The sequence below is a fragment of the Phlebotomus papatasi genome, chromosome 2 (genome assembly GCF_024763615.1).
Source record: "Phlebotomus papatasi isolate M1 chromosome 2, Ppap_2.1, whole genome shotgun sequence".
Lineage (NCBI taxonomy): Eukaryota > Metazoa > Arthropoda > Insecta > Diptera > Psychodidae > Phlebotomus > Phlebotomus papatasi.
Genome location: NC_077223.1, coordinates 63,488,092 through 63,501,205, shown reverse-complemented (window position 1 = coordinate 63,501,205; position 13,114 = coordinate 63,488,092). Strand labels below are relative to the sequence as shown.

Here is a 13,114-nt window from a genome sequence, read left to right as displayed (position 1 = left end):
GAAACAGAGGACAATATTCACTATGAGCATATCGAATTATAGTATGATTCACAATCAATTTAGGCAAAGGCTCCCAATAAACTTTTACAAAACAATATTGAATTGAATTTTCAAATATAGCAAAATTCAACATATCTTGATTTTGTGCAGATTATTGACTATAATAATTTTCTATCCTTTGTACATACATAGATTTAATGATATATTATTTTGCAAGACAGATTGCTTGGGCAAATGATTTAAAAAATAAATAGAAATAACGCTATGTATATCTAGGACAAATAAGACCATATGAGGATGAATTCTTTATTTCTATTCCTTAAAAAAAATTTTAAATCAGCAAACGCGTAAAAGAGCTTTTAAAACGGTACTTGAGTTAAACATTCATATTAGGAGTATATTACAGTGCAAAGCAAATATTGCTGTATTAATGATAAAACAAAACGGTCAGTGATTAAAAAAAACGATAAATAAATGAATACGATTAAAAAAAAATAATACGAATAAAAAAAATAAATAAAAAATAAAACGGCGCTAAGCAAGAATCGAACTCGAGACCTTTGCGTTATAAACACCGTCCGCTTGCCCGCTGCGCCACTGCTGCATCTACTGGTTCTAGGACTTTCTTTATCATATACAGTTTTGCATGCAATCATTCTGGTCGCTTTTCTTAAAGGAAAAAAAAATTAGCACTTTTTGAGTATGACACAATCCTTATGATGCCCATCCCCGTCTATGTTCTTAATATGAAGCCAATCAGAATTTGATGACTCGATGACCTCCCTTGTTAGCAACCTACTATAATCCTAATAAAAATATATGGGTGGCTAAAAACCGTTCCCGTCCGTCCAAAAAAGTCACCACAGGTGGCGCTGCGATAGCGTCAAAATTCCTCAAAATTCAAACTCATTTTTCTCAAAAAACGGCATTGTGCAATTTAATCAAATTTTAGAGTGTTATAGTCTAGTCTAGAACGTTTCCAAAAAGTGGCGGAAGTGCGCTGTGGTTATATTAGAACCGCAGCTATGAGGGGTCAAAGTTCACGAAATTCAAAAAAATCATATCCCCGGTTCCATTTAACCGATTTTGACAAATGAGTTCTTAAACGAAAGATCTCACAACATACTACTACTTTTTAGAACATTTGAACTTCGTGGGACCAACACCTGAGGCGCCACAGTCGAAAAACCAATTTCAATATCACATAACCTCAATCATCTCGACTGTCGCTGAATCGATTTTGATGATTGCTTTGACATAATTGTAGAGGACAATTGTGTCTACATTTCGTCCATACATCATTTTTCGATCAGATAATTACGTCTGTCCGATTTTGTCATTTAAGTGTGATAAAATTGATTTTTCCCGTAATAACGCTTTGAAACCACTCAGATGCCAATTTGACTGCTTCTACTCGACCAAGACACTTAAAATAGGGTTTTAAATGGAAAGTCTCACAAAATACAACAATTCTTTGATATAGTTGAAGTTCATCAAATGAACACTTGGGGCGCTCTGAGCGGAAAAACGAGTTTAGAAACAAACAACGTAGATTATCTCTTGAATTCTGAGTAATCGATGAGATCATGTTCTTCTGCAAATTTATAGAGAACATTCTGGTCTATATTTCATCCATATATCACTTTTCTGTCCCTACATGCAAATCCTTGATATTTTGGTTTAAATACAAAATTTGTATAATTTCACGAATTTGATTCAAGATAACTGAATGGCGTCCCCCAACTTCAGCTCTAAATCGAATTTGCATGCATTCCGAGTTAGCTCACATTAAGAATCTCACCTACATAAGCCGGTTAGGATTATCTGTCCTTTTTGAGCATTTTATTAACGGTAAATGGTAAACGGTAAACGATGAACGATGTGGATATGCTTATTAGGTATAGCATCTAAGTCACAAATTCGAGCACTTTGCACTGGGACGCCTGGACCGTTTTGCTACCCCTTTTACTTCTCGAACTCCACAGAGAGAGCAGTGTATTATAATCCCTCGATTTTTTCACCCCCTCAAAATTTCCGTCTGTCCGTCCGACTGTCGCCAGCTCTAGAGGCCAAACGGTAAGAGATAGCGACTTGGGATCTTCGGGGATCCCCCCATAAGTCGACCCAAGGATCGTTAACATGCCACTCATTTCCCCCCACCCGATTTTTTTTTCATTTTTGGACATGTTTTAGAGATTACCCAGGCGGAGATTTCGTTCTTAGACGAAAATACCGTTGAATCATTCCTAATAACGGTTTTTCAAGGTCAAATGATAAAAAAAAACACTAGAGAGTGCATTTATTAAGCGAATGGGATCATGTTTGGGGTCGTTGGAAAGGTCTTGGAATTTCCTATAAAACTGAACTGGTTCCAATCGGTTCTGAATCGGTAATGAACCGGTTCATAGCTGATAACTAATTTTTATCCGAAAATCGACACTTTTGAAACAATTTTGAATTTTGGAGGATCTTTTGAATGATATGTGAATCGGTTTAAATCGGTTGAGAACCGGTAAATGGTAAATGATGCGAAAGTACTTCTGATGTATATAGAATCTATGTCACGAGTTCGAGCATTTCGCAAAGCCTGGGACACTTTGCCACCCCTTTAAATTCAAATTGAATTTGAAAACTACATTCATTGATAATGACTTTCCAGCAGTTTGTTATCATGCAATGTGTCCATATATTTTTTGTCTGACGAGTAATTTAATTGCTCGTATATTTCAGCTAAAAATTGTTATTAATAACATTATCTGCTTCCATTTCCGGAAAAAATTTATTACGTAAATCCTCAAAAATGTTGGATTTTCTTTTTGTTTTTTAATCATGAGAGATTAAAAAATTCAGCATTTATAGCGATAATACCCAAAATAATGTATCTTTTGAATTTTAATACATACTATATGCTGCGTGGTATTAATTTGCAGTAATTCAATAATACTGTATTATTGAATTTTTTTTTTAATATAAAATACAGCAAAAAAAGAAGATAGAGCTCTTTGGGAAATGAATTTGCTTCCCTCTCTGTTCAGGTTCAATCCAGATGACTATCCCACTGAGGATTGTGATGAGCAGGCGCGTCTACAGCGTGAGCGGGAGATTGAAGAGGGCGTAGAAGCACCACCGGGCTTTCGTCCTCGTCTCACAGAAACTCCTTCTATCATTACACCATCCGTGATTAATCCCACTGCTGCTTCAATGGTGCATTGGTCTCCATTGGGTTCTACTACAATTCAGAGCCTTATACAGGCCAATCGGGGCGCTACGGCAGCTGCCACGCCTGGACTTTACACCTTGGATGACATTCAGCATCATCAGCTGGCCATGTTGAGTCAACCGCAGAGAATTCACTCTCAAGTGGATTATATTCACTGTCTGGTGCCGGATTTGCAGAAAATCACAGCATGTAGTTTCTACTGGTGCAAGATGGATAGGTATCAGGCGGAAAAGTTACTGGATGGAAAGCCAGAGGGAACTTTTTTGCTCAGGGATTCTGCCCAGGAGGACTTTTTGTTTTCAGTGTCCTTCAGGAAGTACGGAAGATCTCTGCATGCACGCATAGAGCAGTTTAATCATTCATTTAGGTAAGTCCCCCTTTATTCTAGTACAATTTTTTTTTTAAATTTGTCAGTTGAAATCGCCATTAATGACGCTTCTAGTACCCCGTTAATTAAAAAATCAATATAGCCATGAAATTTTGGAATTAATTGAAATTCACTTAATTTTTAATTCAATGGTTAAATTAAATTAGAATTATCTGTTTTTGAGACTTTTATGTTATTTTTTACCCTTTTTACCCGAAGAAATCATTTGAAACAAAAAAAAAAAATAGAAATTCAACAGAAATAATGGAGAGATAACATGTTTTTTACAGAAAATTGTTTAAAATACCCTCTTTTTCCTGGAAACCTTTAGCAATTTAGAAAGCTTTTCTCCATACACATTCTGTACAAATTTCATTGGGAAGTCAAAACTTTGTGAAAGCGTGCATTTTTTTTATCTCTCTCTATTCTATAACATTTTAAGGGTTTGCTGAAAGAGTACTTTATTAATTGAATTCAGTGGAAAATTTGAAAAGGAATCTCATGTATTTATTGATTGAAAATTATACTGAAATTCCTGGTAAAACATTTTCACGAAGGATTTTCATATATATATATATATAATTTTTTTCTAGTCATGTAAATTACCCTTTAATCAACGAAGAAAGTAACAATTTTCAGTAATGAGCTGTATTACAGAGAGCAAATTTTCTGGGAGGGGATTACTTGTAATTTCTAAATTCTATAGTTGAACAATTTTCCAAGAATATCAAAATCAATTTTACATCAATTGAAACCCAATGATATGTTAACCACATTGTCACGAAAATGTGCTCTCAGGAAGTGGTTTCTGTTTCTTTTTTTTTCTACTGAATAAATTTAATTATTAAAGAAGTGTCGATAATTCGTAGAAATTTCTTGAATTAGAGGTATTAGGAAAACAAAAAAAAGAAAAGAAAAGTAATTTACGTAACTCAATAATACGGGTTAAGAAATTACAGTGAAAGATGCAATTTATACAGGTTCTGTTGCAGAATAAACATATTTGGTTAGTAAATAGAAGCAGAATTGATTGGAAAACACTTTAAATTATATTGAAGTTGCTAAGGTGCTTTTACATTTTTTTTTCTTGGGAATGAAAAATTAATACAGTAGACTCTTTTTCAATCGGACATATGGGGCAAAATGTCATCCAAATTATCGAGAGATTTAGGCATCGAAATCATTGTAAATTCCACAAAAAGCTCTCAATTATAAAGAATCATGACAAAATAAGAGGAACTACAGTGAATAAGAGCAAATTTGTTTCATAACTAAACGTGAAAATTGTCAACAAAAGTTTTCGCCCGATTGAAAAAGAGCCAATTGAGCGAGAGTCTACTGTATTTCCATTTCAACAATTTGACTAAACTTGATTCTTATGGCTTCTGCATACCTTTTAGAGCAGGAAAATTTCATGAAGTTGAAATTCGAATCACTTTCTCAAAAGATTTGCATATGACTATCTCATTCTTTCGTACTTCAAATTCGATTGAGCTAAATTGAATTTGGAGTGATGTTTAAAAGAAGAAGAAGAGTGTGAGTAAGAAACAAATCGTCTGAGTAAGAAAAGGATTTGAATTTCGACTTCGTGAAATTTTCTTGATCTAAGATGTGTGCCGGAGCCATTACTGACCATTTTGAGCTCACTATATCCAATTTTTAAAGATTCTATAAACATTTTCCTCTTTATAAATTTATTATCTAAGTAAAGAGTTTTTATTTTTAATTGAGGCGTGTAATTATAAATGTTTAAAATAATCAAAGTTGCAACTCAGATGCAATTAATTACTGCATCTTGACGTAATTAATTTTCAATTTAAGGTTTAAGTGATTTTTTCCTATTTTTACTGAAGCCTTCCAAAACTTAATTGGGTATTTATATAAAAAAAAATAATTCGTAAATGTTTGAGAATTCCTCACTGAGAGAAATCCGAAAAAGTTAAAATAACATTCCGGAAATGCTAATTTTACCCTGCAGTAATTGATCTAAAATCGGTGTAAATATTACCCTTTTTAGGTGTATTAGGGGTTAAAATTACCCTTTTTTATGTTAATTTTACCCTTATAAAGGTGTAAAATGAACATTAAAAAATGTTGATATATTTTTACACCTATAAAGTGTTAAAATTATGAGGAAAAATAGTTAATCGCACCCCCTTTTTTTCTCAGTGTACTAGAGACTTACAAAACACTCGTTAATCCTATAATCCACTAAAAAATTTGTAATAATTTGTACTTTTTTCAAAAACATTCTTCGTAACATGATCATTTTGACGTACAATTTTTATTCTTTAATAAACATTTGTTCGTTAATTGTTTATTCTTTGACAAAATTTAACGAATAGTTTGCTTTGTGTTTACGAACATTTACGAACAAATGTTTGTAAATATACAAAAAAAAAAACTCGTCAAGTGATCATATTACAAACAATGTTTGTGAAAAATTACAAACTTTTGCGAACTTTTTGCGGGTTATTCGATTTACGAGCATTTTGTAAGACCTCATTAAGAATTTACAAACATTTACGAATAATATTACGAAAGATTTTTTTTTCTGTGTGTTCACTGAGAGAAATCCGAAAAAGTTAAAATAACATTCCGGAAATTTAATTTTACCCTGCAGTATTGATCCGAAAACGGTGTAAATATTACCCTTTTTAGGTGTATTATGGGTTAAAATTACCCTTCTTTCATGTTGATTTTACTCTTAAAAGGTGTAAAATTAACATTAAAAAATGTTGATGTATTTTTACACCCAAAAACTGTTAAAGTTATGACGAAAAAAAGTTAATCGCAGCCTGTTTTTTTCTCAGTGTTGAGAAAATTTCATAATTATAGTTCTTCCTACAATTCTACATAAGAAGGAGAACAAGTCTTTCTGTTAACTTACTTTACCTATTTGCAGGGTTCGGCGAATTTTTTTACATTTTACATAATTTTTTACATAGTAAAAAAAACCTTTAATATGTGCTACATTTTCAACATATAAATTTAAAATGTAAAAAATGTTAAATTGATTAATACCCATCAAATATCAAATTCATTTTTTTTATTTTTTACTCAATCAAAGATTTCGCTGTAATCAGTAAAATATTTTAAGACATCACATTCCAGAAAACAATATTCATGAAAAGAATCAGTGTCTCCTTGCTAACACTGATTCTGTGATAATTAATGTTTCTGTGATAATAATCTGAAAACCATCATGCTTTATTATGAAAATGAGACTAACGTATTAAACAAAAATTCACACAGAAATTATTATATTATATCGATTTTTAATTAAATCTACACAGAATCAGAGTAAAAACGATCTAAATTGCTAAACGCTTCGTTCGAAAGCTGTAAGGATTTTATATTCAATTTTAACAGTTTTGTGTTGAAACTGTGCGTTCTTTATTTGCAATTTTAACTCTTTCCGGACCACAACATACCCAGCGAACGAATTTCAGTAAAGCTTACTTTATTGTAAGTCTTAGTGGTCAAATATGATACTTTTGTAGAGAAAGAATTTTTCCCGCCTCTGGGAAATTGGAAAACTCATTTTGAAAATTTAAGAAAAAAATTGTTTTTCAAATTTATGCAATCTGTAAATGTTAGTTATCATACTTATTAGCCCTGAAAGGTTTTTTCTTATTCTGGTCTAGAAATATCAAAAAAGTCAGGATATCTGCAAGGAAGCAGAAAATTGAAAATTCACGATTTTTGACCAAAAATATCTAAGATCAGGAGTTAAATAGGATCCTACAAAAAATATCCTAGATTTGGACATCCTTATAGTTTGTAATTATCCTGAAGAATCGGATTTTTATCGATTCTAGATAGTCTAAAAAAATTGTTGTTTCCATGGGTACCCAGAGTCCCGAAGGAGACGAAAGAGTTAACGTTTCGTTCGAAAGCTGTGAGGATTTTATATTCAATTTTAATCTTTTGTGCTGAAACTGTGCGCTCTTTATTTGCAATTTTAACCTTTACTTGTTAAAGCTAGGAGTGTATTACATACAAGTGAAATCATTTTAAGCTTAAGTTATGCGGGATTTGAACATAAACCGTTTTATGTTGAAGCACTGCCAATTCTAGGACTTCAACCATATTTACTTAAGTAATGCGAGTTTTACGCACAATGATCGTTTTTTAATAAAGATTAATTTAAAAATATTGCGGCTTTATTTTTTGCGTTGCGTGTTTTAATCCCCTGTATTAAGAACACAAAGTCCTTAATTTTTCCTGCTCTTTTCCTCTTTTTGTCACCTTCCAAACATCGTGTTTAGTATGACTCAATTCGATTTATATATCGTGAGATGCTGGTCACTAAAGAAATCCTGTGAAAAAGGCTCAAGACTTTTTACTTGATAAATGTGCCAAATTTCGGCATAGTTACATGCAAGCGCCAAGGTCTCAAGTTTGAAATGTAATATTTTTAATACAAATTGATTTTTTTTATTACTTCTTCTTAAAGAGTGTTGCTTTGGAATCTTGTAGACAGTTTATCGTCTTTATTTTCTCTAAAATTATTCTTAATACATTTTAAAATGACTAAAAATGGAGACGTAGGTTTGGTGGCCTATTTCGGCCATCTTATTCTCATAGTTCTTTGCCCTTTCGGAATTCTTCCAATGTCTTTTTCACGTCATTCCGTTTGTCAAAGTGGCGTTTTTTTTAATTGTTTTTTGCATAGTAAAATCTCTGGATTATGCAAAAACTAAAAAATCATGGAAATTTGATAACAAATTGGCTGGAATTGCAAGTAGGCTGAAATTTGGTAGCGTAAGTGTGCCAAATTTCGGCATAGTTGCATATAAGCACCGAAGTCTTAAGTTTGAAATACAATAATTTTAATTCATATTGATATTTTTTGTTATTTCCTTTTCGGGAAGGTTGTGTAAAACCTTGAAAACTAGTTTATCATCTTTGTTTTCTTTAAATCACTTCCTAAAATATTGAAAAATTAATAATAATATGGGCATTGCTTTGGGTAATATTCCGGCCACTTTGAGTGAAATTCCGGCCACCTTTTTTCTGATCACCTTTTGTGACCCAACGGATAGAAAATTTCAAAACGTCAAACGGAACGAGTTTAATATTTAGTTTAATACGTTTATAGAACCTACAAGCCCTGAGATCTTCCGTGTAATTTGTCCTGAAGACCTGAAGAGTAGCATCTCAAATTTACGCGTTTTTCCCGTAGCAATTTGCCCTTCTTGAACTCTTCCAAGGCCTTTTCCACATCATCTTTTTCATAGAAGCGATGTTTTTTCTCTGGACATTGTAGAACTCAGAAATTGAAGAAGAAAAACACAATATGAATAAGAAATTTGGGAAAGCAAAAGATGTTGCCGGAATAGGCAACACTACCTCACCGGAGAGACTTTTACAAAGTATATACTTTTTTACGCGAAATACAGGATGCAGCTGGGAAATTTTACCCGAAATTTAAAGATTGATTCACTATTAACATTAACAGAAACAATCTTTAATGAAAAATAATCAATTTTCATGAAAAACACCGAAGAAAAACCTTCTGCACTTCATCACAAATCACAAGACTGCTAGAAACACAATCGATCTGTCACATTTTTAAAACGGTTTCTAAAATTTAACGGTCATTGTGTTAATGACTCTTACTCAATCGGCTCTTTTTCAATCGGGCGACAAATTTTGTTGACAATTTTCACGTTTAATTATGAAGCTAATTCGCTCAAATTCGCTGTAGTTCTTCCTATTTTATCGTGATTCTTTATAATTGAGCGCTTTTTGTGGAATTTACAAAGGCTTTGACGCTCAATTCTATCGCTAAACAGGATGACATTTTGCCTCATATTCCCGATTCAGAGAGTCTACTGTACATCCTAAAATGAATAAATATTTAAAAGCAAAATGAATTCATTGACCATTCGAAGATATATACATAATTTTAATTAATTTATTTGCATGGCCGAAATTACACTCAAAGTGGTCGAAATTAGAAGCTGGCCGAAATTTGGCACATTTCTCCTACACTTACCCTATTATTTTTTATACGGCTCTTTCGGTGCTAAATCTTAAATTTTAATGGCGATTTAACAGACAATTGAATTTCAAGCATTTCAAGTAGGCCATGGATTTGAACTGTTTTGTCTTTTTGCAGTTTTGACAGTCACGATCCGGGTGTTTTTACGGCGACAACGGTGACTGGATTGCTGGAGCACTACAAGGATCCTCTTTGTGTGATGTTCTTCGAGCCTCAGTTAACCCTTCCGTTGAACAGAAATTTCTGCTTTAGCCTGCAGCAATTGTGCCGAGCGGCCATTGTCAGTCGTATCACGTACGACAATATCAACGAATTGTGTCTGCCCAGTAGCCTCAAGGCCTACCTCAAGGAGTACCACTACAAACAGAAAGTACGCGTTAAGCGTTTCGATGAGTATCCATTTGATGGCACCGCCTCCTAGGGGCGCGCTAGGCTGCGGCGTCGAGTCCGTGAATTGTTCAACGGCAAGTGGAAGTAGGGGGTCTTTAGGATGAGGTTCCGGGCACATCATTTATGCATTTCCCGGTGACTGTGTTTGAATTTTTTTTCATCTGATGGTAGGAATTGTAGATATGGCCACGTGTGGTAATAATTTTGAATAGAATGCAAAGGATATTTATTTGATTTTTAAAAGAAAAGCACATTTCACAAAACAAAAATTAAATTTTTTAAAGTTCAAGGTATTCCGAAGTAGAATTTAGCTTCACGTTTCATGTGAAGGCTATAGTTCGTTCTTTTTTTATTTTAAATTTTCAGTAGAGAATTTAATGAAAAAAAAAGAAGTTTTCCAGTGAAAATATAATCAAAAGAATATTAAAAATAGATATTCCTCACAGTCCTCCAAAAATTATGTCGATGGGATGGATTTTTAAAAATTCTTCCCAGAATTCAACAAAATTTTAAATTTATGATCAAGCAAGAGTATTAAAAAAAAAGTAGTAACAAAAAAAATTAAGAAAAATTATTCAAATGAGGCAAAATCTGATGATTGCCAGGAGAATAGTAACAAATCCGAGGGATTAATTCTCTCGTGTTTATCACAAAAAAAAAGTAGATTATTTAGATAAAATGAAAATAGTATATATTTCAAAAGTAATTTTAACAAAAGTAGCTAAAACAAAATAAATGAATGTTTCTATTTTTATCAATAAAAAAATAATGGTCAATGAAAAATTGTCCTAATATTTGGACCATTGACTGTTCATAGATACATTTTCTGTTTTTATTTTCTCAATAGAATGGTAATTTAGAAAATATTATAGTCGAAGAATTATAAACTATATTTAACAATATATATTATAAAAAAACTATTTTAAGATGTTCTCTTACAAGACAAAAAAAAATCAACAAAAACTATCACAAATTTAGGGCACTAGACATTATTTAAATAAATAAAAAAATGAGATTTTTCCCCATGTAAAGTAGGAAATATTTAATTGAACAAAATGAAAATCCCAATAAAATGTTAAACAATCACTGTGTGGATGTTTTGGTGGAGGCAGATGACTTCCGGATGGCTGCAGAGAGGAAAGCAACGACTTCCGGATCACGAAGGAGGGAGTTTTTCTTCTCGTTGAGAATCATCTGCAGGATTTCCACCGTACTGCTGATTTTTTCCTCCTTCTCACGGGGTATTTTCTTGCTCTCGGATGCCTTTTGGTCGTCTCCACTGTCAACGGAACGCTTCTTTTTGCCGTTCCGGGAAGCACCTGTTGCTCCGGCATTGGAGGGCTTTTTCTTCGGTGGAGAACATGGGGCTGAAGAGGTTGATTCAGTTGAACTCTGTGGGTCCTGCTGCAGGCGCCTCTTGACGTGCAAATTCAGGCGCTCCTTGATGCTGTCACCCTTTGGATCGCCCGGAAATTGTGAAGGAGTCTCAAGATTCGACATAACCTCACACTTTTCCTATTGAAGTAGATAACTGTGATACAAAGAATGTCTGACTGGCAATTCTAATTAGATTGATAGAACACTTCACTGAGAAGACATTCCCTCTCAGAAAATCTTGAGTTTTTAAGAAAAAAAGCCGTAAAACCAAAAGAATTGGAAAGAAAGCACTTGAAACGTCACAAACTGAGGATGTTTCATCTATGTTTCGCAACACGTTCTTACTAAAATTCCAACAGATGGCGGAACAGTAGCCAGATTGGTCAAGTGGCAGATATTATCAGTGCCCCCTCGAGAAAGCAGCAAATTCACTTGATTTCCTCCGCCAGAAAGGACTTACAGAGCTGCAGGAAGGTTTACTGAAAACCATAAGCCATGGGTGAGCCGTGTGGATTATCCAACTCGGAAGCTAAAGAGCTGTGTCAGGCACCTGATCCGGCAACCAAGGTAATTTCAAGGTCTTCCGTTTGGGCTACTTTTTGCAATCTTTCCGACAAAATGCACCGGCATTACTGAGATTGCCTCTCTCCTAGGACTTCCTCTTCCAACAAACCATGTACAGGATCAGGGACCCAAAGGTGACATTGCCATTTTATACAGGAGTTCTTGGAATGACACTCCTGACCAAGTTGGACTTTCCGGAGATGAAATTCACCCTCTATTTCCTTGGGTTAGTGTGACTTTATCAATCTTTTCAGCCCCTAGAATTCATAAATCCCCCCTCCTGGTTGATTTCAGGTATGAAAACCCTTCAGAAGTGCCTACAAATGCCAGTGAACGCAATCGCTGGGCTCTCAGTCGAAAAGCCACGCTGGAGCTCACTCACAATTGGGGCACGGAAACTGATCCAGATCAAAAGTACCACAACGGCAATTCTGATCCACGAGGATATGGGCATATTGGAGTTCTGGTGCCCGATGTCTATGAAGCTTGTGCCAGATTTGAGCGCCTGGGCGTGGAGTTTGTCAAGAAGCCTGATGATGGGAAAATGAAGGGATTGGCATTCATCAAGGATCCAGATGGATATTGGATTGAGATCTTCAATCCTCACAAGATGCCTGCAATATAAACCCACTTTTCTGTATTTCTTCATTTTTCTTTTCTATTCAGAGAACAAATTGCATGGAATTTGTATTTTCAATAAAAATATTCTTGCTGGGATGTGGCTTAATTCATCTTTACTCTCAGGGTCAACCAGAAGTTTTCGATCGCATTGTGTGCAAATTGCAAATCTGTAAATGGGCAGAGTTAAAAAATAATTTGCTGCCTGAATGGTCGATGAGGAAAAATCGGAACAATGAACTCATTGAAACTTTTTGAAAATCCAATATTCCCCAAAATTCTTCATAATTAATGCATATAATGCCTAGCGCACAATAATTTTTGTTTGTAAATATGTTTTCAAAATTTCCTGTGAGAGTGAGCGAGATGACTAGATCAAGCTTTCATTCACTCTCACTGAAATCTCAAAAATATGTTTACAAAACAAAAGTTATTGTGCGTTGGGCATAATCGTTTAAAAAATTATAAGAATTAATTTAATTGGTAATAAAAGATTTTTCTTTAGACTTATCTGAGTTTCAAAGTTCAACTGTGCTTTCCTAATGTCCATTTAAATTTAAAAGTATTA

The 13,114-nt window shown here is 33.9% G+C and overlaps 3 protein-coding genes across 4 annotated transcripts in view; 2 read left to right on the top strand and 1 right to left on the bottom strand.

The window, feature by feature from the left end:
• Window positions 1-11,073, top strand: part of LOC129802643 (uncharacterized) — a 78,570-nt gene extending 67,497 nt beyond the window's left edge. For both annotated transcript variants that reach the window (XM_055848618.1, XM_055848619.1), the window contains 2 exons: window positions 3,036-3,587; window positions 9,715-11,073. In XM_055848618.1, the coding sequence (XP_055704593.1) occupies window positions 3,036-3,587; window positions 9,715-10,018 (856 nt within the window). In that variant the 3' untranslated portion in view covers window positions 10,019-11,073. The remainder of the gene's footprint in view (window positions 1-3,035; window positions 3,588-9,714) is intronic.
• On the bottom strand, window positions 10,656-11,691 carry LOC129802655 (uncharacterized). Its single transcript, XM_055848638.1, has one exon. It carries the CDS (start codon window positions 11,485-11,487, stop codon window positions 11,071-11,073), a length of 417 nt encoding a protein of 138 aa, XP_055704613.1. The 5' UTR covers window positions 11,488-11,691; the 3' UTR covers window positions 10,656-11,070.
• A 26-nt stretch (window positions 11,692-11,717) lies between these two features.
• On the top strand, window positions 11,718-12,645 carry LOC129802652 (lactoylglutathione lyase). Its single transcript, XM_055848635.1, has 3 exons — window positions 11,718-11,931; window positions 12,018-12,154; window positions 12,223-12,645. Exons 1-3 carry the CDS (start codon window positions 11,860-11,862, stop codon window positions 12,551-12,553), a joined length of 540 nt encoding a protein of 179 aa, XP_055704610.1. The 5' UTR covers window positions 11,718-11,859; the 3' UTR covers window positions 12,554-12,645.
• Window positions 12,646-13,114: the final 469 nt, after the last annotated feature.